Genomic DNA, 21013 nt, shown 5'->3' with positions numbered 1-21013 from the left:
AAATTTAATAAATAGTGTTTGTTCATATACTTTTTCATTATTTGATAAATATTTTTGACAAATATTTTAAATTTTGAAATACTAAATTTTCTAATATTTGGATCAAATCTCATTATTTGGGATCTTTTAAAAATTAAAATTTTACCCTAAACTTTAATCTTTTAGAAAAATACTCTTTATAGTTGTTGCTTACGTTGTATAACATAATTTTTTTCATTAATTCCAAAGTGGTGATGAAATATTTTGTGAATGTTAAATAATAATAATGGTTATTGATGAACATGATGAACAATCGGCTCAAGATAACAAAGTCATGTGTTTTGTCTATTTCACGATATATGATATGATGTTTGTTGCACTCACTCCAAATTATCACATTGCTCTAATGTCATCGACTTTATTCGTTATTGTTGTAACATAGATCCAATTGACTTGTATAATACAAACTTATGGTTAGTTTTGATATTTTCTAATGGGTATAAATCATATTTTTCTAAAAAAGTGAAATGTATATCCCAAATACTATGTCCAAACACATGGTGAAATTTCATTCAAATAATATTTACTGAAAATTTATGATCAAACACTAACTTATATTAAAAATGAACATTTTATTTTACTAAATTAAGAGGATTTTTCTTGTCTATATCACTTTTACTATTGAATAACTACGTAAGAAAGTTATAATTAAATTTATAATTTCAAAATATCATGAAATTAAATAATATAAAACAAATAAAATAATAACAATAAAATTCGAGAAAGTATATAGTATATTATATGAGAGAGAAAAAAAGAAGCAGCAGTTCCCAGGTGCGGCGATCGGCGGGGAAAATATTTAAGAAATAGAGATGGACAAATTATTTGGAGTCCTTTTAAAATAAAACGTAACCGTTCAATTATACAACATGACAAATTACTTTGGCCCCGCCACCCTTCAACTAAAATTAAAATGTAATATTTTACAAATTAGATTTTTAAAACTAGATATTATTTAGAAACTAATAATAGCGACAATTAAATATTTCTATAAAGATGTTATTTATGTAAATATTTTTATATTATAATAAAAATTGTTATAAATCGAGGATGATTATTGCATAGTTTTAACAAAGTTGGTAAACAAACAACAAGAAGTATAATATTTGATCAGAATTTTCGTGTTCTAAAATATTTTAAAAAGGCTTTATCTTCTTCACTAGTTGGAAGTAATATACTAAGGAGTTAAAAAAGCAATCATATATGTATGTATATAGTAAGTACAAAAATAGAAGAATATAAAAATAGACATTGTTGACTATGGCATAAGCCATTAATAATTGTCCCCTTAAATCCCTACACATAGACCTTCCATGTCTCCTCTTTCACACTTGTATAAATTAAAACTTTCTTCACTTTACATTTCATTTCTCCATCATTTCCTAGTGTATTCGTGCACCCCATTAATTTTTTTCAACTTTATAATAAGGTTCTAATTTTCACATTTAATTTGGGTATGGCAAGTAGTGGATCACCATGTGGTGCATGTAAATTTCTAAGGAGAAAATGTGCTGTGGATTGTATATTTGCACCTTATTTTAACTCAGAAGAAGGACCTTCAAAATTTGCTGCAATTCATAAAGTGTTTGGAGCAAGTAATGTGTCTAAATTATTGCATAATGTACCTATAGATGATCGTTGTGATGCTGTTGTTACTATTTCTTATGAAGCACAAGCTAGGATTAAAGATCCTGTCTATGGTTGTGTTGCCAACATCTTTGCTTTACAACAACAGGTATATATGTACTTTAATTACTTTTTCACGAGTTTCATTTTCTACCTCAATTATCACATCTATGATGATTACACTATCAGTTGTTTCCTTTTCTTTTTTTTAAACCTGAATGATGGATTATCATCATCGATGCATTAAAACTACTATCGTTTGTCTTTCCTTGAACTATCACCATAATTTATGTAGGGAAAGCAAAAAAAATGATGGTTGAGGTGTGCTTTTTAGTACATAAATGGTAATAATTTGGATTAAGAAAAAATGATAGTTCAAATTGAAAGAATTTTTGACATTATTATGGCACCTAAAAGATGTAACATTAACAACCGTAAAAAATGGAAAGAGTAACTAATTAGGAAGTAGCTTAATTAACTTCAACTAATGTTTAATAGTGTATTTACAAAAAGTTAGGAATTAGTAATCTAGAAAATGAGTCAACTTATTTATTACATGCTATAATAAGTTAATAAACACTCTAATATGTAAAAATATTTAATTACCAGCTAAAATAATACACCGTAAAAGTATATATATGACAACTAGTTCATGTGGTTTGCTTTTATTTTTAACTTTTTACCATCATTCACATAAACAAAAATGCCTGCATGGATAAACACAAAATGCTCCAATTATGATTTGTGAAAATGATTTTTATTGTTTTGGATATATTTGTCAGGTAGCTTATTTACAATCTCAATTGATGCAAGTGAAAGGGCAGTTAGCACAAAGCTTAATGAATTCAAACAATTGTTATAATCCTCAATGGATTAACAACAATATTAATATGACATCATCATCAAGTGGACAAATGACAAGTTCATCCTTTCCAGCTAATTATCCAAATTATATTAATCTCAAGTCCAACTCATCACCACAAAGTAGCTCAATGGAATCTGTTGATCATTATAGTGATGGACATGGGATAATGAATATGCAAGATATACAAAGCCTAGACCATTTTTTGTATCAACCTTATAATACTAGTAGCTAGTTAGTAAACAAGCTTGGGTAAACATCAAGCATTGGCTTTTTAGGATATGGAAAAATTGAGTCTTTCTTTTGTTTAATGGATAAAGTTACTCGATGACAGTATTAATTGTACTCATGACAAATTAAATAATAGATGTTTAATGAAGTCTGTGTATGCAAGTTAATCTGAATAGTAAAGTTACTTAGGGCTATTTCTCTCTTATATTAGTCATTTCATTTGTATATAGACATTTAGGGGTAGGGTGTAAGGCAAAACAAAGAGAAAAAGACATTTGTTCTTCTATCTCATGTTTGATGTTATCAAAGCCTAAAATAGGCATTTTCCACTTTGAAAGATTTGACTCAAAATGTGAAAGCGAGGCCTAATATCGTTAGTTTTTGAATTACTAGAGCACATAACAAAATTTCTATTAAATACTCTCAAAATCAAATTTTCAAAAATCTTTTATGCATATATATTTTTAAATATCCATTGTGTACATCAGCTAATCACTTATTATAATAAACATATTTTAAGCAATTAACTTAAGATCGTAACAGACACTCAAGAAAACTTGGACAATAATATGATTTAGGAACACTTCATGATTATGATTTTGAAGGCAAGCACACGTTGGAGGTGAGAAGTGTCTACTAATACAGTGGCGGACTCAAGATTTTCGTTCAGGAGGTTCGAAAAATAAAAATATAAACGTAGGCCCTTTGAATTTTTTTGGATTTAAAACCACACTTTTGGCACATTTTTAAAATAAAAAATGCTTGAAAAACATAATTGATTTTTTTAAACAAAAATAAACTGAAACTATAAAGGAAAACAAATAAATGTTGTTGCAAGGATTTGAACATGGGCGTGCAACTTAATATTCAAGAGTCTTACCATTGAACCATCTATTTTTATTTGTTATTGAGAGCGTTCAAAATATATGCATCTACAGAAATATAGAAAATTTACCTTATATATATCGTATATTTTTTTGCCAAGGGTGTTCAGGTGAATACCCTAGACCCTACGTGGGTCCGCCCCTGTCTACTAAATCAATTTTTCCACTAATTACCTAGGGTGAAAGTTGTGATTAATTAAGTACAAGATTAAGTAGTATTTACAAGTTTAATAACTCGTAATCATGATAAGCCCATGTACTCGAATTCTCAGACAAAATGTCCCCTTGATCGCCTGCAACTTTTGTAAAATGATCATCAACAAATTTAATTAGCTCTAGGCTAGCTTAAGTCAGTTTTTTTAAAGGAAAACTTTTACTCATTATCAATAAAATCTATATAAAAAAAAATCAATCTTTTCTATTTTCTTAATCAATGAAAATATTTAATTTACATAAAAAAGAAAAGTGAAACCTTACAGATTAATTTTTGCGAGTTATACTTTAAATAGTTTTAACATATTAAGTATATATCATCTATAAGGTTAATAATTCGTTGCACAATATCTGAAAATTTGCAGCAAGAAAATGTCTCATCATGTAAATATATATTTCAAATATCATAAAATAAAGCGATGATTAGTCAACATTGTTCCTGTTATCCAGAATATCAACATATTTATGTCTGATCAACTTAAAAAATTGAAGAACAATATATTCATAAAATGAAAGTCATCACTCGCCTTTTTAATTGGTTGAAACGTACCGCTCATAACGGTGATATTGTAGGTTCAAGCCCTACTAAGCCTACCACCCCCCTCTCTTCACTTGATACAAGGCAGTCGAAGTACCCGCCACCCTGCAGATCTAATCTAGCGACCGGAACCACACTGATTTTGAAGTCACGACTTAAGTTATGTCTTAAATTTATAACTACTTTTTATATGTTTATTCATTTTGAAATTAGATCGATAGAGAACGCATATATATAGTAGAGCAATTAATGTATAATTGATAATTAAATACTGCGAATAAAGGGGTTATATTACTAATATTAGATTGTAAGATCCAAGTAAATCTATATAATAAATAGAAAAGTCATGACTATATAATAAAGTCATTGCCTCATCCAAAAAGATAAGAAGAGAAACATTAAAAGAGTACTATATATATCGCTTCAAAGATAATTTAATTTATACTCGTCAACATATATTGACTATCAAAGCTCATATAGATTAGCATCTTGTTATACATAGCATGCATGTTAATTAAAATAAATGAAATGATGTAGAAATAAATTTTTTTAAAAAAATTATTAGAATTTACAACACTATTGCTTATATAAAGATATGATATTTTCAATGAGCGGCCAATAAGCCAACTACAATATATAATGATATGATATTTTGAATTGGCCATTAAGCCAACTACAAATTGTGCAAAAAATTGTAATAATATGATCATCATACGACCATTATGAAAAGAAAAATTGTTACTTTGAGTTAACATTATGCTTGATTTTATTGTAAAAAAGTTTGAATGAAGAAATTATAGTTTGGTTATGAATATGATCTATTACAAAACATCTTAATTGTCGTTTTAGCTTTTTTTTCACTTTCATTAACAATAATAAAAAGTACACTGTTTAATGAAGGTAGATTAATTTTTCCTCTTATGTATTGTTCATATTTATTAATGTTAACAGTTGTCAACTTTAATTTTAAATTTCTAAAATGGAAATTTTTTAAAACAATTTCTTATACTAAAACCATGATGTTGATTAAATTTGAAGTTTAAAATGGCAAAGGTCTTGCCAAAAGTTGCAATAATGGCCAAGACTAAAGAAGAACAAAAAAAAAAAAAGAGGGATACAAAAGTGCACTTTGATGAAAGTGAATTAAAACAGGGAGACAAATTTGTCTATTAGCAGAGACTAGTTTAGAAGAGGAAAAAGGTCATCACTTTATCATCTAGTTGGTCTTCCACTCTTGCAGTACAACACAAAAAAAGTAACCTACATTATTAACATGTTAATATTCTATGTTCAAGAAATCATGGTGGAATAAAGATAATAATTTTGATTAGTGAAATAAAGATAATAATATTAAAATATTCTGTGAATCTAAAGATTATGAACAAATATCAAACTAGTGTAAAATTTCGTAGCTATTGCAAACACTAGACAAAAATATAAAATTGAAAAATATACAACAGAAGTATTAAACTTGAGTCTTTAACATTATCCACAACAGTAGAAGAAATACAATCAGTTTCAAATATAAGAAAAGAAACATCAAAAAAATTAGCTTGATTGTCCATTTGGCTATGCTTGTATAACAGTACATGTTTTAAAAAAAGTACTAATGAAAATACAGGAAGATTTCCTGGTACTACAGGAAAAGATAAAAGTATAAGCTGAAAATTACAACGATTTTTATCTCCGAGGACAATGTATTTTCTACCTGTAAAGCAACTAACATTGCCACTATTTATTTCTTTGTTTTGATAAGGGTCAGCTTGCACGTACCTCAACTACTCTCAAGGGGACCAGCTAGCTACCTCCCACAAGCCGTGGGATGATGAGATCATTGTTTTACACAAAAAGAGCAAATATGTGAAATTTATTCATCAGAAAACAGCTTCATCGGTAGAACCAGGCAAACCTTTAAGAACATCCCTCAACGCATAATAATGGCTATCACACTTGTGGGCAGAAATTATGTTATTTGAGAGCAGTATCCTCTGAAAATGCTCCCCCGAGTGTCTCTTCCAAAGTGTGAAACATTCCACACTGTTACCTTCCTTTCTTGCATTTGCATTCCTCTTCAAAATATAAAGAGTTCCGGGGACAAACAACTCAGCTTCGCCTTCCTGTCTCACAAGAGATGATGTATTGACTTTGGAGTTGGAGGTATCAGGAACACGTGGAACTGTAGACTCTGTACAGGTAATGTTAACATCTGAGTATGTTGAAAATATTGAAGTAAGGATGTCTAGAATCACATACCCCAGAGGCCCCGACAATTGACAAATAGGAAAGATTTGTGAGTGTAACGAAATGTAGAATTAGTACAAGCCATTCCAATGCTCATGAACATACCAGAGTGCTTAGTTTGGCCTCGTAATTTAGCATAATCAGCAAGTCTCCGAGCTACATCTTGCACAGAAGATACAACCTGCTTTGCATTTGTAAACAAGTCTACGACACCTCTCCAGTCTTCCTTCTGAAGAACACTCACCCTAGACAAGATAAAGAAGAAAACAAAAGGTTAGTGAATATGATCTCCCTGCAATAGTATCCATTTTTATACTTTTCCTTCCATATCTCTTCAGTTACGTACATCAAAATGCTTATTTTTAATCTATGTGAACTTTTGACCCCCAAAAATCCTACAGGTGGTACAAGATAAAACCCAACAGAGAGGAAAAGAGAAAGCAGAAACAGAACTTGTCATTTCAACACACGGCAAAGCTAGGTCTCAAAGTCTCTCTGCACTTTCCCCAGAGCATTTCGTCGATTACTACGCCCTTCCTTGTGTCTTGGTTTCTTTCTACTCTTTGTAGCAAAGCATTCTCATTCTCATTCTCTCTCTAGCTTATAATAATAAATAAGGTTCATGTTACCTCGCTATGGTTTTAAGAACTTCCGGTATTGGCCGGTAACATCACATGTGACTTTCGAAACCAAGCAAGCTACATCTCACAAACTTATACCATTAACTAAAATTTCAAATGACTAAATCACTATTGCTTCTTCATTCCATTTCCTAGCCTCCTTCACTTCCTTCCCCAACCAAGATCTGCCACCTCATGTCCTATTGACTTAGGCTGCTAGAATTCACCGCAGAAGCAATATCAGAATCAATGGACAATGGGACAATTGTGCCAATTTGAACATCTAAAAGGTAAGGTTAATAATAATTCACAATTAACATCATGTACACTGAACTACTTGACACAACACACTCACTATCCACCCCACAAAGCACTAGAAGAAAAGAGAACAAAAGCTACTGCATCAGAGTATTTCATGTAAAATTCTGGACAAATTACAACGAACAAGAGAGTAAATTGCTGGTGTTGCGAAGAAGACTAAGGTTATCCGGAAACTAGAGATCTTTAAGTAAGCAAGAAAGGAGTTGTAAGGGGTGGGAAAAAGGCAAAACACCATTTTGCAGACCCTATCAATTGTTTCTCGAAGTTCATCCTTAAGTCAAAGTCATTCTGACTTCCATATACTATAGCAACTAGCAAGAAGCAGTTGGTTCTAGAATTTTTAGAATTATAAATGCTGAAAGGAAAGAGAGAAGAAATAGCAGCAGGAATGAGTTACTGAAATATAACCTATTAATTGCATGATATGCAAGTACATTTATATGCAATTTAGGGCAACTGATATCAGGTTTAATGCAACACCAGCACAATAATTGAGAAAGAACCAAGGACCACTCTTAACATTACATTTGCTTACCAGTTAGTTTGAAGAATTTCATTCCTAAGCCTTGTGAGAGAGGCGATACTTAACCTTGGTATTATATCATCCTGCACCACAAAACACAGTGGAATTCCAGCAGTCAATCAATATGCACTTCAATAAGAACCTAGTTGGAAAACATAGCAAAAGTTGATAAAAACAAAAATCTGAGGGAAGTACTCTGCTGTTGTTTCATCATTAAAATATCTTGAGAAGGAAAAAAAAGGGTCTGTATGGATTAGTTACTGACCTGCATTACCACTGTTGTGACATATTCAGAGCAACTTTCGGCGAGTTCTCTAGAAACACATGGTGGCGTAGCATATCCAACTGCAGAAACAATATCAGGACTAAAACCAAGTTCTCGGGCCGACATATTTCGAAGCATGATAGCCAGCAACGAAGCTGTTGCACCTCCAAGGGAATGACCAACAAGCCTTAACCTAAATCCCTGTGGATGAATTAGTCGTGCTGAATGGAGATATAAAAGTGGTTTACATACACATGAAAACTACTCCATGATTTTTATTTCTTGTTTTTCTTTCCTCCTTGGTGAGTCAGTGTAAAGAAAAAAAATTGCGAATGAAAAGACGTCCACCTTGTGTTTCTCCAGGCAGTTCCTTATGGTGCCCATCTCATAAGTAAGGAACCAACGAGCAGCCTCAGAAGTTCCGAAGTGAGTGGAGTAACCCTCGAGTGTGATTTCTTCATGACTTGAAGAAACAATATCAGTTATAAGATCATATACTGTATGAGTTCCACGTATCCCAAGAACTACAAGTTTTTTCCGCTTGTCAATTCCTATATAATATCCAGGCCTTAACACACTGGAATTTTTTATGAATTTGATGACATTACTTTCCCGGAGCATACAATTCCTTGAAAGTGCTGCAGTGCAATCTTTATAAGAACCCTTAGCCAGTTCAGTGTGGTAGATGAGATCTTGAACCTAATCAGAAAAGCTTATCTTGTTAGAGTCACGAATAGCAATACGAAAGAATTAAACTTTGAGAAGGCAGGCCTATTCAGAATCCAAACGCTTAATAAGGTTCTAGTATTTACTATCAAATCAGAGTATATCTGTTCACCCTTAACATCCTCAATAGGACTGGTGGATGCTTGCTGAAGATATATTAGATATAGGCCTATGGTAAGATCAGTGAGACTCCAATCCTGAAGTCCCAATTTACTACGTTGAATGCTGGCAAATATCTCTGCAAGAGATTTATTGGTCGGTGGAAGTTTGTCTCCATTTCCATTTCCTGCAAAGAATTAAATCAGCCATCACAACTGGTGATAGTTTTGGTAAGACGCAAAAGCATTCCCCCTAAACTTGAGATCGAATTTGATCTACAGTACAGATCAAACCAATTACTTGAAATCTATCCTGAACTTTTTATATCATTTTTCAGATTATCAATATGATCCTAAGGACCTGGAATTACTTTTCTTTAAATCAGCCTTCACAACTGGAGCTAGTTTTGGTAAGACGCAAAAGCATTCCTCCAAAACTAGAGATCGAACTTGAACTAGAGTACAGATTAAACCAATTACTTGAAATCTATCCTGAACTTTGAATCTTTTCTCAGATTAACAATATGATCCTAAGGACCTGGAATCACCCCACCTCCACCCCCAAAACACCAATATGTGATAATGATTTTTAAGAAGGATCTGCATGTCAGCCGACTGGTTCCAGAACTTAAAGCAAGATGTGAATTCAATTAATCAAGTATCCATGCCAAGTTGATTGAATCCATTTGTTTTAGATCGATAAATACAATTGCAACCGGAGTGTCAAAAGCGACAGATGAATTCTAAACATCCTATACGTAGTTGTAAGGAGGTCAAACAAGAAGTAGAAACCACAGCAAAAATTGATTTATATTAAATATCCACAGCAACAAACTAGTTGAGTATGTCCTAGTTCATTCTAAATGTCACAAGTATGACATAGGCGGTTACCCCTTTGCAACATGACATTGTTCTATAGGTCCAAACTCTCGAAGCTACTATAGGAATGAAGCATCATAGAGAAACATCAATGCCTTGTAATAGTGGAGGTTACACGAACCTGTTGACAAAGCCCATCTGCAGAGTTGGACCGCAGGTTCAACAGCTTTAGAGAGCCAATCAAGCTCAAGTTTCCACTTATTATCATGAAAATCGCCATCGTCAATATCATATTTACTGCGCTCTCGACCATTGCTTATGCTCTTCTCTTCAGGCTTATGACCATCTGTGTTTGAATAATTTGACTGGCACCGGTTAAGAATGTTGTAGACAGATCTCTGGTTGGAGACATGTTTCCTTGAGATACCACTACTGAATTCTGCCAGATACAATTACAATTATCTTAAAAATATTCGAAAGATTAAAAATTTTAAATTAAAGGAACAAACAATAAAATACCAACAGATCATTTATCCAGCACATATAACTAGTTTTCGCTTCTGTAACCTTTCACTTACCCACAAGCCTCCCCATTCAACTGTGTACACACTATATAAGTGTAATTTTCTGTTTCTAACGATGGAAAAAAGAAGGTAGATAAGTATCTAATCAAAATTTTGCTTCGGACCGTGGATGGATTTTATTCTTATGCATAACAGTAGAAATGTCAATCTTTTTTCCGTAATTCATTTTGTTTTGGTTAACAGGGGTACCCATTCTATCCGAAACAGACTTCTACATACACACTACCCTCCCTAGACCCCACTTTGTGAGATTACACCGGATATATTGTTGTTATCTAGTCGCAAACCACACAGAAGAGGTAAATCGCGCTAGGCAAAGTGTGTGGGAACGAACTCCCAACTGTCTTTCTTCCCAATACCTTTATCAGCTGATTTATCAACCAAACAAGTAATCAATCAATAACTACACCACTACCTGTAGCTAGTGTCAGATATGTGAACCCTATATATCTTCAGCTCTATTTCAGCTGTCGAAGATCATAGAATGCAGAAAATGAACCAAAAAAGATATTTTTTTGCTCAATCCCATAAATTGAGGCAGCTGCCATTAGATGTTAGGTTTTGGAGAGGAGGAAATGCAGAGAGCTAAACTTCAGAAATCCAAAGAAAAACAAAAATTGGAAACATAATGGGTAGTTAAACTGACCTATGTTGTTGAGAAAACGCTTCAGAGATCGATTAGCCATCAATTTCAATGCACCCACAATAACAGCCTCACCCAAAAGTGCGAGAATGAAGAAAAAGAAGATATCTTTGTACTCAAGAATGGAACTTTGCTTAAAATGGAATAAAATTGTTTGTAAGAATATGAGAGTAATTTTTTTTTATATATATAAAATTGGGAATCATAGGCGGTGGAGTTTCGACGCTGCACTGGGTGCGGCAAATTGGGGCGGATGGTCAAAAATTGGTATTCAGAACTCGAATAATGAAGGTTGGAACACTCCACTAAATCACATAGCTAATAAGAAAAACCTATTTCATTTTATAAGATTCTCATTTAATATTAATAACGTATTTAAATATGTTTTAGAGAAATTTTCAACTATAGTGACATGTCTAGAATTAAAGATTCTTCATTCACCCTCAAATTCAGCTGAAAGTCCTCACTCTCCGTGTAGATTTGCAGGGAGTGAGGACTTTAGTGTACCTACCGGACTGCCTTTTGTTTTAGCATTAGAATTAATTTGATCCAAAGCAAAATTGAATATACATATAGATATTTTACATAGCATACACTAGTTCCTATGTTTTCAGGAGTGGTACTTTTTATTGTCATTGTGTGATTTTCCTTATTGAACACTAGGTATAATTTGAGATGAGTTTATTTGGAGCAATACGAGTAGTGAGGATTCTTATAGTAGACACCAAAATAATTGGGACTGAGATCTTTTGTCTTGACTTTGGTCTCTTGACACCAGAATGGCCAGATGATACTGTCATACATACTTCGCCCTATCAGTCATCTCATTTGATCATATAACTAGAAGTGACTGCTATGTATCCGTTAGAGATGAGCGAGTCAGACCTCTCTTTTAGTAGACTAAGCTATGAATATTATGAATGTCAAGGCTCTTGCTTGCAGAAAGGAGATGATGGAAAATATGACCAAGGTCAGAAAAATCCTGCTGGACTTACTTTCAGAAACCTTAGAGCTTCCTTGCAGAGATGGACGGATACTATTGACACAATTTGGCTTTACATATTGCTTAGCACCTTAATTGTGAGACCGTAATTACTAGATTTTCTTGATCTGGGAATGAATCAGTATTATATATCCTTTTTTAATATTTCTCCTTTCAATGATTGACCTTCAGAGGCTTTGGCCTAGTGGTAAAGACCACAACAAGTGATGAGTGGGCTAGGTGTACGTCATGGATTTAACAAATAATATGTCTCACTTGATCCAAAAAAAAAAAATATTGGGGTGGCAAGTAGAAACAAACTTGTAGTGTATTCCTTGTAATGGAATCTGATTCGTTTCAACAGCATTAATTTTTTATTAATTGAAATAAAGCAATTTGGCAAGTAAAATCCAAACATCAAATCGTTTAATAATCGAATAAATATGACAACATCTCTTTCAATCTAACATCAAAGCCATAATTTAATTTTGTATAATATGATCATAGACTTATGTGAACTATACAACAATATCTGATTGATCCTATGGAAAATAATTTAGTGTCAAACTGGTGCAAAAATGTACAAACTTTGCCTGAAAGTTACATATTCCCAGAAGATGAAAGACCTGGAGAACCTATTGTCCCTTTAAGTGGTAGCAGTCCAATTATAGACTTGACTACTCATGAACATGACCAAGCTCAACAAATAATTAAAGCCAGTCAGGATTTTGGCTATTTTCAGGTTTTATAATTTCCTCTCTTCGATCTCCATGTTTTTCTCTCGAGTTTAAGTTATGTATATAATTATACTGATATCTTATAGCATATTTATTTGATTTTGTGAAAAACAGGTGATCAACCATGGGATTTCAGAAACATTATTGGAAGAAACAGTAGATGTGTTGAAAGAATTTTTTGAGATGCCAGCTAAAGAGAAAGCAAAGTACTACTCAGTTGACCTAAATAGCAAATGCAAACTCTACACAAGCACTATGAATTACTCCAATGAAGATAAACATTATTGGAGAGATGCTTTAGCACATCATTGTCATCCTCTCCAACATTTCTTGCCATTTTGGCCAGAAAAACCAACTCGTTATCGGTAATTTATTCTATCCTTTTTTTTTTTTTTAATCGTGTGAAATAAAGGTCAAAGTTTATGGTCTCTTTACCTTAGATTACAGTTTAAAATTACATATTAATGTTGCCTCTTTTGGGGTTATAACTAATCTAGATTCGTGTCAAATAAGAGCTCCAATGATTTTTATTTGCCCTATCACAACCCTTGGTGACACGAGAAAACATAAACATAGGGTAATTTTAAAGCAATAGTTCAAATAGAGGGACAAATTTCACCTAGTTTTTTTTGGTTGACCAATTTTATGTGACAATTAATATATTGTAATTTTTTCCATTATACCTAATTTGTTTCCTAAAAACAAATTCCAGAGAAGTGATTAGTGCATATTCAATTGAAACAAGGAAGCTAATCACAAAGATTTCAGATGTGATTAGTGAAGGATTAGGACTTGAAAAGGGGTATTTTGGAGGTGAATTAAGCAAAGTTCAAATGCTATTAGTGAACTATTACCCTCCATGTCCTGATCCAAATTTGGCACTTGGAATGCATAGCCATTGTGACCCAAATTTGTTCACAATTTTGCTTCAAGACAATGTTTGTGGCTTACAAATTTTCAAGGATGGAAAATGGATTGCTGTTGAACCAATTCCTAATGCATTTGTGGTCATCATTGGTTGTCAATTACAGGTAAATGTTCAAGTTATTATATACGTTGGTATCGTTAGCTTATAAATTTTATTTCTCACCATAGATCATCGATAACTTGTCTTATTTTCCAGATTATCAGTAACAATAAGCTAAAAAGTGTGATTCATCGAGCAGTGACAAATTCAAAAGAAACTCGAATTTGTGTTGGTAATTTTGTGATTCCTTCTTCAGATTGTCACATTGAACCTGCAAGTGATTTGGTTAATGAAACAACAAATATTCCAGCATACAAGCCATATCAGTACAAAGAGTTCTTGCACACCTATGCAATAAACCATGGAGATTTTGAAGCTGTACTTCAGTCTTACAAAAGCTCTAATTAAGCTTAATTACGTATGTGTGTGACTATATATATCGTTTGCAATAAAATATATTTCTACACAATGTATATGTTATGATTATGCTTTATAAATTGAACAGCCAATAGTTCTCTTCCTATGCATATTGACCCTGTCTCATTTCAACACGAAAAACAATAATAACTAAGTCTCAGTCTTTAAAAAGCAACCAAAGCGAATTTTTATGAAATTCAAATAATCCGTTCTAAAGTAAGTCAGAGGGTAATAAGCGTTAAGTATAGGTGTGTACGAAATTGGGTAATAGAATATTGTTAGTTTTGGAGGCATTTGACGATTTTCTATTAAATAATTCCAAAAGATCAATTACACATTTTTTTTCAGTTTGCTTTGGACTATTATATGAATAATTTCCGTCTAATTCAACAGTTGTCCTCAAATATCTTTTTCGGATTTCTTTATTTTAATTCTTTTGTCGATTCTGTAGAAGAATCGCATAGTAATTTAGACTCTGGTGTTTTTTTATAATATACTATTAAATGCTCATAACACGAGTAAAATGAAACTGATCAATTTTTCAAAATTAGTGTTGCTAGCTAGTCTATGTTCAGATAGAATATATATTTAACTCATATTGTTACAAAAATCTATCATGAGATCTTGTGTTTGAAATTTTATTATCACATGTTTGGCTTGTGAAAAAAATCAAATTAAGCATACGTGTTTAGATATTTATTTGTTTTCAAATTGTGTAAATATAGTCATGTACCTTTTAGGTACAATATTAGACTCTAAATATTTGTTGTTATATGGTCCGTCTAACAAATAAAACATTAAAACGAGAGGAATATAAATCTAAAATGTTCAACAATGTTATACTAATGATAGCTATTTTGATGAAGAACTTAGTATTAGTTTTTGCCTTAATTTCTAAAAGCTATGTGAACATATTTTAGTGTATACATGAAACCAGGAATTTTTGCAAAAAATGCAAGATAAAATTATATTTAATGAAAATTTAGTAAATCGAGCGGTCCTTTTTATAGTAATTAATTCTCAAAAAATATTTCTAAACAAGAGTGATACTGATCAATACTTCTTATCTCTTGTTATATCAATGCAACCTTACAAGGCAAAATTTTGAAAATTAATAAATTTCATGATTAATACCAACTTATAAAATCGGTGAATTCAAAATGCGATAATATATTTATATATATTGCTAAATTGTCAACGAAGAACTTTGAAAGTTGAGTTGCTTTTTAATTGGTGGGACAAATATCGTACTAAAGATTATAAATATGGCTTTAGTTGCTGTAAAGGTAATGAAAAAACAGACATATATCATTTCGTAATAACAATTATTGAGCTTGCTTCATTATATAATATGGTTTCAGCCAAGTTCACGAGATAATCTTTTTCATTTAAACAGTAAGTAAATAAAAAAAATCAATTCTTTTGTGCTTCACGTGAAATGTAATTGCTCTTAAAGTGTAAAGTCAATTCACATAACATGAGAAATTTTAGTAAGTTAGTTGAACGATTTTGAGCTCTCAATTTATCGATGAAGATTTGGTTTTTAGCCTATAATTTTTCTCTCCTCTTTCGATCGCCTATCCAAATTTAAAATGAAAAATTCCACGTTACATGCATGTTTATTTTACCTTAAGAGAAGCAATTTCATAAAAATAGGTTAATAAAACTATTCGTTCATTTATGATTTCTTAGAAAGCAGGTAAATGAGAAAATAAACGATTAATATAGGATGAAGAAAAGATTATTAATTTATAGGGATGAATGTATGCATGACCAAATATTAGTATCCGTGCTTATATTATAAGATCGTTCAAAATTTTATTTATATTATAAGATCTTTTTTCTGCAATTAAAAAAAATTGCATTTGTTTTTGGTCCACTACAAAAAAAAAAAACATTCAATGATGTTTGGTTAATTATGGGTTACCCAATCTTTACTCTCGACTTAAAAGTTAAAAAGATAAAATAATACAATGTGAAATATATTATTTTACTATTTTAGCTAAATATTTTTATCAAAAGGATATTTCTTTAATGGTAGTATGATCGTTTGAAAAAATAAATCTAATAAAAGTTGTAATCTTTTCCACCAAGATTATGGTTTAGCTATATTGTGGATTCAAAAGTTCTTGTAATTATCTCCGAATTAATGTGGAGATACAGTTTGAATTAAAACTTAAGTAACAAACCTAAGTATTTAGGTGTATGTTAAAGTAGACAGTAAACAAGACCTACAAATACTATTAGAGCAAATAGGAGAACCTACGAATTAAAGGCGCTAAGTCCCATGAAATTAAATAGTTATGGAGGTATATGATACCCATAACGTAAGCTAAGATTTTAATGAAGATACATATATTAACATTATAAATAAAAGAGGAAAGTTTAAAACCAACTATTGAGATAATTAATTGCCCCAGCCGAACAATTAGAGCTGTCAAAAAGGGTAAGCTCAGTCCCACTCCGTCCAAGTCTCATGGGCCAAGAAATTTGAAGGGGTAGGGCGGGCTGGTCTTTCATTCCAAATGACCTGAAAATGTTCAGTCCAACCCAATCCTAGAAGGGTCGAGGACTGGGGCGGGCTAGCCCTTCCTATTTTTTTTTTATTTTTTTCTTTTCAAACTTATAATTTAATAATATCAAGAAAATGAGGAAATTTTCAAATCAAATATGACTAACAATGTGTTATTTTAATAACACTAACAAAAACTCTAGTATAATTAGCATATATACGCGAGCGAGATAAAAGAAAATGACAAGCAATACTAAACACCCGTATTATGTCATATGTCATTCACCTATGCTTATATGTGACATTTTCAGTTAATGTGGTGTGCACTTACATATATAGAATAAAACATACATTTGAATAATTAAATGCTAAAATTTAGTTTTAAAGAAATATTTCTTTTCTAAAAAAAAATTATTTCTTACCTCTCCCCATTCTCGTAACCCAACCTCACCCCAAAATTCTTAATATTATTTTTAAAAATAAATAAATTATCCAACACCATTGAGTGTCCCCACACCCGCAACCTCCAAAAATATTTTTAATTTTTTATCATACCCTTCTCTCCTATAAAAACAAAATTAAAAGATTTTCTTTGAAAATGGATGAATAGTGAGGTGTGAGGCCAGGAGTAATGCGTAGAGGATGAGGTGGGATAATAAGAAAAGATAACTTTTTGAAAAGAAAAAAACGTTTTTTTATCTTCTTAAATTGCTAAATTCTTAATATTCAATTAGTAGATGTTCTTTAAATACCTTTTCTATCAAATATATTTATATGTATATTATGTCACTATCTAGAAAATTTTATATATACACGCAATGGGATGAGAGGGTGTTGTTGAATTCACTTAGACAAGTAAACGAATATTTTTAAAATTATCACTTATCAATAATTTAAGGATTAAACTAAAAATTCATGCTAAAATTTTCAATACTTTTATCTCAAGATAATATTTAAAAATGGAAGATAATTTTTCTCATTACATATACACGCGGCAACACGAAATTGAAAGTCAGCCAGTTACATGTGCTGCTGCTCGTACAATTAGTCACATGAAACACGACCCGTCTTAATTTATGATTTCTTATTTGATTAGACACAAAAAATAAAAGTAAAAATGATATTAAATTTGTGACATTTAATAATTCTATAGAATATTTTTAAAATAAATATTTTAAGGCATAGCGGAGCATGTTTTTGGCATGTCTCAACATAGTAGTGACCACATAAGCTACAAGTGATGGAAAATTTATTACTTTGTTCGATATTAAAAAAAATTATATATATGTATAAATAACATATCAAATGAAAATAAATTCTATTTTTATTTTTAATCTCGATATTAATTATTTATTTTCTAAATTTTTTCCCTATATAAGTATTGTAATAAAAAAATATCTTTTAAAAATGGTACATAATTCAACTAGAAAAATAATTTTTTAAAGGAAGACAAATAAAAGTTTGAAGAAAAAATATGGATTGTAATTAATAGCATATACACAAACAGGGAGAGGATGTAACTCTTATTACGAAGATTTATAGAAAGTTAGTATCGTTCGATATCAAATATAAATGCGAAAGATGTTAAAAACACAATAACATTTGAGTTAAACCTATATTTTAAGAAATATTACAAGTATGCGCTAATAATCTTAAATATTGGAATCATATATGTAATTCAGGTATTTCTAAAAATATACATCGTTTCTGTATAAAAATATTTGAATATGATTATAAAAAAGGATTTGAGACTAATTTTGCTATATTAGATGTGTTAATATATTTTTTATCATAACAATCAAAAGAATATTACTCCAATAATATTATTATAAAAAAAATTGACATTGTAAATCTCGAATTCGTTAAATAGACTTAAGAAAAGAGAAGAAAAAAAAATGTCAGTATGTCGTTCACATTATGAATGTATTTGCAGAGTTTCTTTTTCTACATTAATTTGTTTGTCCTTTTTCAATTCTCATTGTGTTGTAATTATCGATACCTAAAAGATGGAAAATAAAAATTAAAACAAGTGGTTAGAGAACCTGGACCAATTTTGTCTACAAGTTATTGTCCATTCATTTTCTCTGGTATTGATAAATATTTTCAATTATCTTTGTAAAAATTAGATATATTAATTATCTTTTATCAGATAACGATAAAAAATATTAATGAGTTTATAGGTTAGATAAATTTATATGAAGTTGTGATTCAAAGTTATGTCTAAATCAAAGAGAAATATCAATCGAAGCAAGTTGGTACTATATCACCAACAAGGTCACTGATTCTTAAGTATGAACAATTCATGTTGTGTGTTAATTGTCCTTCGTTAATTTTTTATTTTTGTAAAAGAAATAGTTTGGGATGTCTTCTTTCCGTTAAATCAGTGTTTTAAATTGTATTTTTTTATTTGGTCTACAACAAAAATTACATACTTATGCATAATTAGTTATTGTATGAAGTAGTATGGTAACAAATCTAGAAAATATGAATGGTCTCTGCTTATACGATTGACATAAATATTGAAAAAGTATACTAACTTAAAATAATTCAGTTTTTTCAAAAAAAAGAAAAACCTTCAATTATTTAATTCGATTCTTAATTCACGAATTCAACTACAATGATACTTTATCATCGAAGCTTAATAACCTATATTAAACGATAATTGTTTTGCTTATATCTAATTTATCAAATAAAGAAGAAGAAAATGACTAATTTCTCAGTTTTTCTTTTGTTATGTATTCTCCATTTCGTACCACTTTTTACTTAATTGTGGCGTATTCTTATTGTTCTTATAATTGATACACTTCATAAATATCGAATTAAAACCCCGATCAAACTTGTAAAAAATAAATTTAATTCAATATTGAATACACTATATTAAAATATAATTTTAAAAATAGAACCCAAAAGAAAAATTGATCACCTACTTTTATTGGCTATTATGCTAAAATTTAATGGCACCCATTTATAATGTTATGGTATAGATCAGTATAGACTGATGGAATGTACTTTAGTTATTAACAGAAAATATCAAAATGGTTCTAAATATATAGTGGGTTGCTTTATAGTGTACTTGGAAGACATAAAAGAAACAATATGCATTAATTACATTTTTTTTGTCATAGTTTTCACTAATTGGCTTTAAGTTAGTAGGCTGGCAGCCACAATTTAATTTTTTTTATAATAAAATTGTTAAGAATTTTATTTAATACTTAAATAATTCATATTTTATTTGAAATCTTTTATTATTCTTTTTAGGATGTCTAATGAACGAACTCAATTGAATTAAACAAATTTAAATGATCAAATGTGTACTTGGAAGAAATAGATTGAATTATGACACACTTATTTGCGTACAATAAACTTTACTATTTATATTCATATAACATTAAGAAAAAATATAGCTATATATTTTAAATAAGTATTGATGTTTGTCATATTATATTAGGTAGTTCTCTTACAAATGGTCCTTAGATTTGTGATCTACATTATCTACTAGCCACGTGTATGGCCATAACATTTTTGCACATGTCGGAATTCCTTGGGTGTATTTCTCCCAACTTGATAATTAACCCCACCACATATCGATTTTAATTTATTTGTTGAAATTTGATTTTATATGAATTTTAAAAATTATTTTAAAATGTTTTTATAGTTGTAAATTGAAAACATATATATTCAATGAAAACCTATGGATATTAAAAATATGAAGTATATCAAAATATATTTTAAATTTTTCTATTTTAAATATCCATGTGTAACTTTTAGAATTAAAAAATCAAATATAAAAAAGTAGAGGATACTTTTTTAAAAAAGTAAATTCAACATAAGAAAGATAAATTGATACGGAGATCAACATGTAATTATACGAAACTAAAATAAGTTCTTAATAGATCAAACTAAGGATTTTGGATATAAATTGATTCGGAGAATCAATATGTAAATATATATTTTATATTAAACTAAAATAAGTTCTTAATAGGATTTTGGATATTAAAATTGGATGATGTTTGATTAAGCTTATGGGTAAATCAAATTAATTTATATATATATATTTTTAAATTTGAAAAATATGCAAAGTGTTTGTAATTCAAAAACTAATTAAACTTATTTAATTTTTGTTACTAAACACATCAAATTTCAATTGTTGGCTTAAACACTCTTT

At 30.3% G+C, this 21013-nt stretch overlaps 3 protein-coding genes across 3 annotated transcripts; 2 read left to right on the top strand and 1 right to left on the bottom strand.

Annotated features, from left to right (window-relative positions):
• Positions 1-1426: 1426 nt before the first annotated feature.
• Positions 1427-2921, top strand: LOC107022930 (LOB domain-containing protein 16). Its single transcript, XM_015223495.2, has 2 exons — positions 1427-1774; positions 2448-2921. Exons 1-2 carry the CDS (start codon positions 1496-1498, stop codon positions 2760-2762), a joined length of 594 nt encoding a protein of 197 aa, XP_015078981.1. The 5' UTR covers positions 1427-1495; the 3' UTR covers positions 2763-2921.
• Positions 2922-5928: 3007 nt separating this feature from the next.
• On the bottom strand, positions 5929-12307 carry LOC107021612. Its single transcript, XM_015222302.2, has 8 exons — positions 11237-12307; positions 10188-10445; positions 9176-9375; positions 8712-9062; positions 8364-8564; positions 8111-8181; positions 6740-6879; positions 5929-6578 (listed from the first exon to the last, which is right to left on the bottom strand). The coding sequence occupies exons 1-8, from the start codon at positions 11274-11276 to the stop codon at positions 6268-6270; spliced, it is 1572 nt and encodes a 523-aa protein (XP_015077788.1). The 5' UTR covers positions 11277-12307; the 3' UTR covers positions 5929-6267.
• Positions 12308-12669: 362 nt separating this feature from the next.
• Positions 12670-14446, top strand: LOC107022597 (hyoscyamine 6-dioxygenase-like). The gene is made up of 4 exons (XM_015223193.2): positions 12670-12957; positions 13067-13317; positions 13665-13983; positions 14076-14446. Exons 1-4 carry the CDS (start codon positions 12760-12762, stop codon positions 14325-14327), a joined length of 1020 nt encoding a protein of 339 aa, XP_015078679.1. The 5' UTR covers positions 12670-12759; the 3' UTR covers positions 14328-14446.
• The last annotated feature ends 6567 nt before the right edge of the window (positions 14447-21013 follow it).

This window comes from Solanum pennellii, chromosome 6 (genome assembly GCF_001406875.1).
Source record: "Solanum pennellii chromosome 6, SPENNV200".
In the NCBI taxonomy this organism is placed as follows: Eukaryota; Viridiplantae; Streptophyta; class Magnoliopsida; order Solanales; family Solanaceae; genus Solanum; species Solanum pennellii.
This window is presented reverse-complemented; position numbering and strand designations above follow the sequence as displayed.

Bases quoted from the DNA above. Each gene is read 5' to 3' on its own strand.
- LOC107022930 (XM_015223495.2), top strand. From the start codon at position 1,496: ATGGCAAGTAGTGGATCACCATGTGGTGCATGTAAATTTCTAAGGAGA. The intron at 1,775-2,447 runs GTATATATGTAC...TATATTTGTCAG, and splicing joins TCTTTGCTTTACAACAACAG to GTAGCTTATTTACAATCTCA.
- LOC107021612 (XM_015222302.2), bottom strand. From the start codon at position 11,276: ATGGCTAATCGATCTCTGAAGCGTTTTCTCAACAACATAG. The intron at 9,063-9,175 runs GTAAATACTAGA...TTTTCTGATTAG, and splicing joins AGATATACTCTGATTTGATA to GTTCAAGATCTCATCTACCA. The intron at 8,182-8,363 runs GTCAGTAACTAA...TTTGTGGTGCAG, and splicing joins TCACAACAGTGGTAATGCAG to GATGATATAATACCAAGGTT.
- LOC107022597 (XM_015223193.2), top strand. From the start codon at position 12,760: ATGGAAAATAATTTAGTGTCAAACTGGTGCAAAAATGTACAAACTTTG. The intron at 13,318-13,664 runs GTAATTTATTCT...AACAAATTCCAG, and splicing joins GAAAAACCAACTCGTTATCG to AGAAGTGATTAGTGCATATT. The intron at 13,984-14,075 runs GTAAATGTTCAA...CTTATTTTCCAG, and splicing joins TCATTGGTTGTCAATTACAG to ATTATCAGTAACAATAAGCT.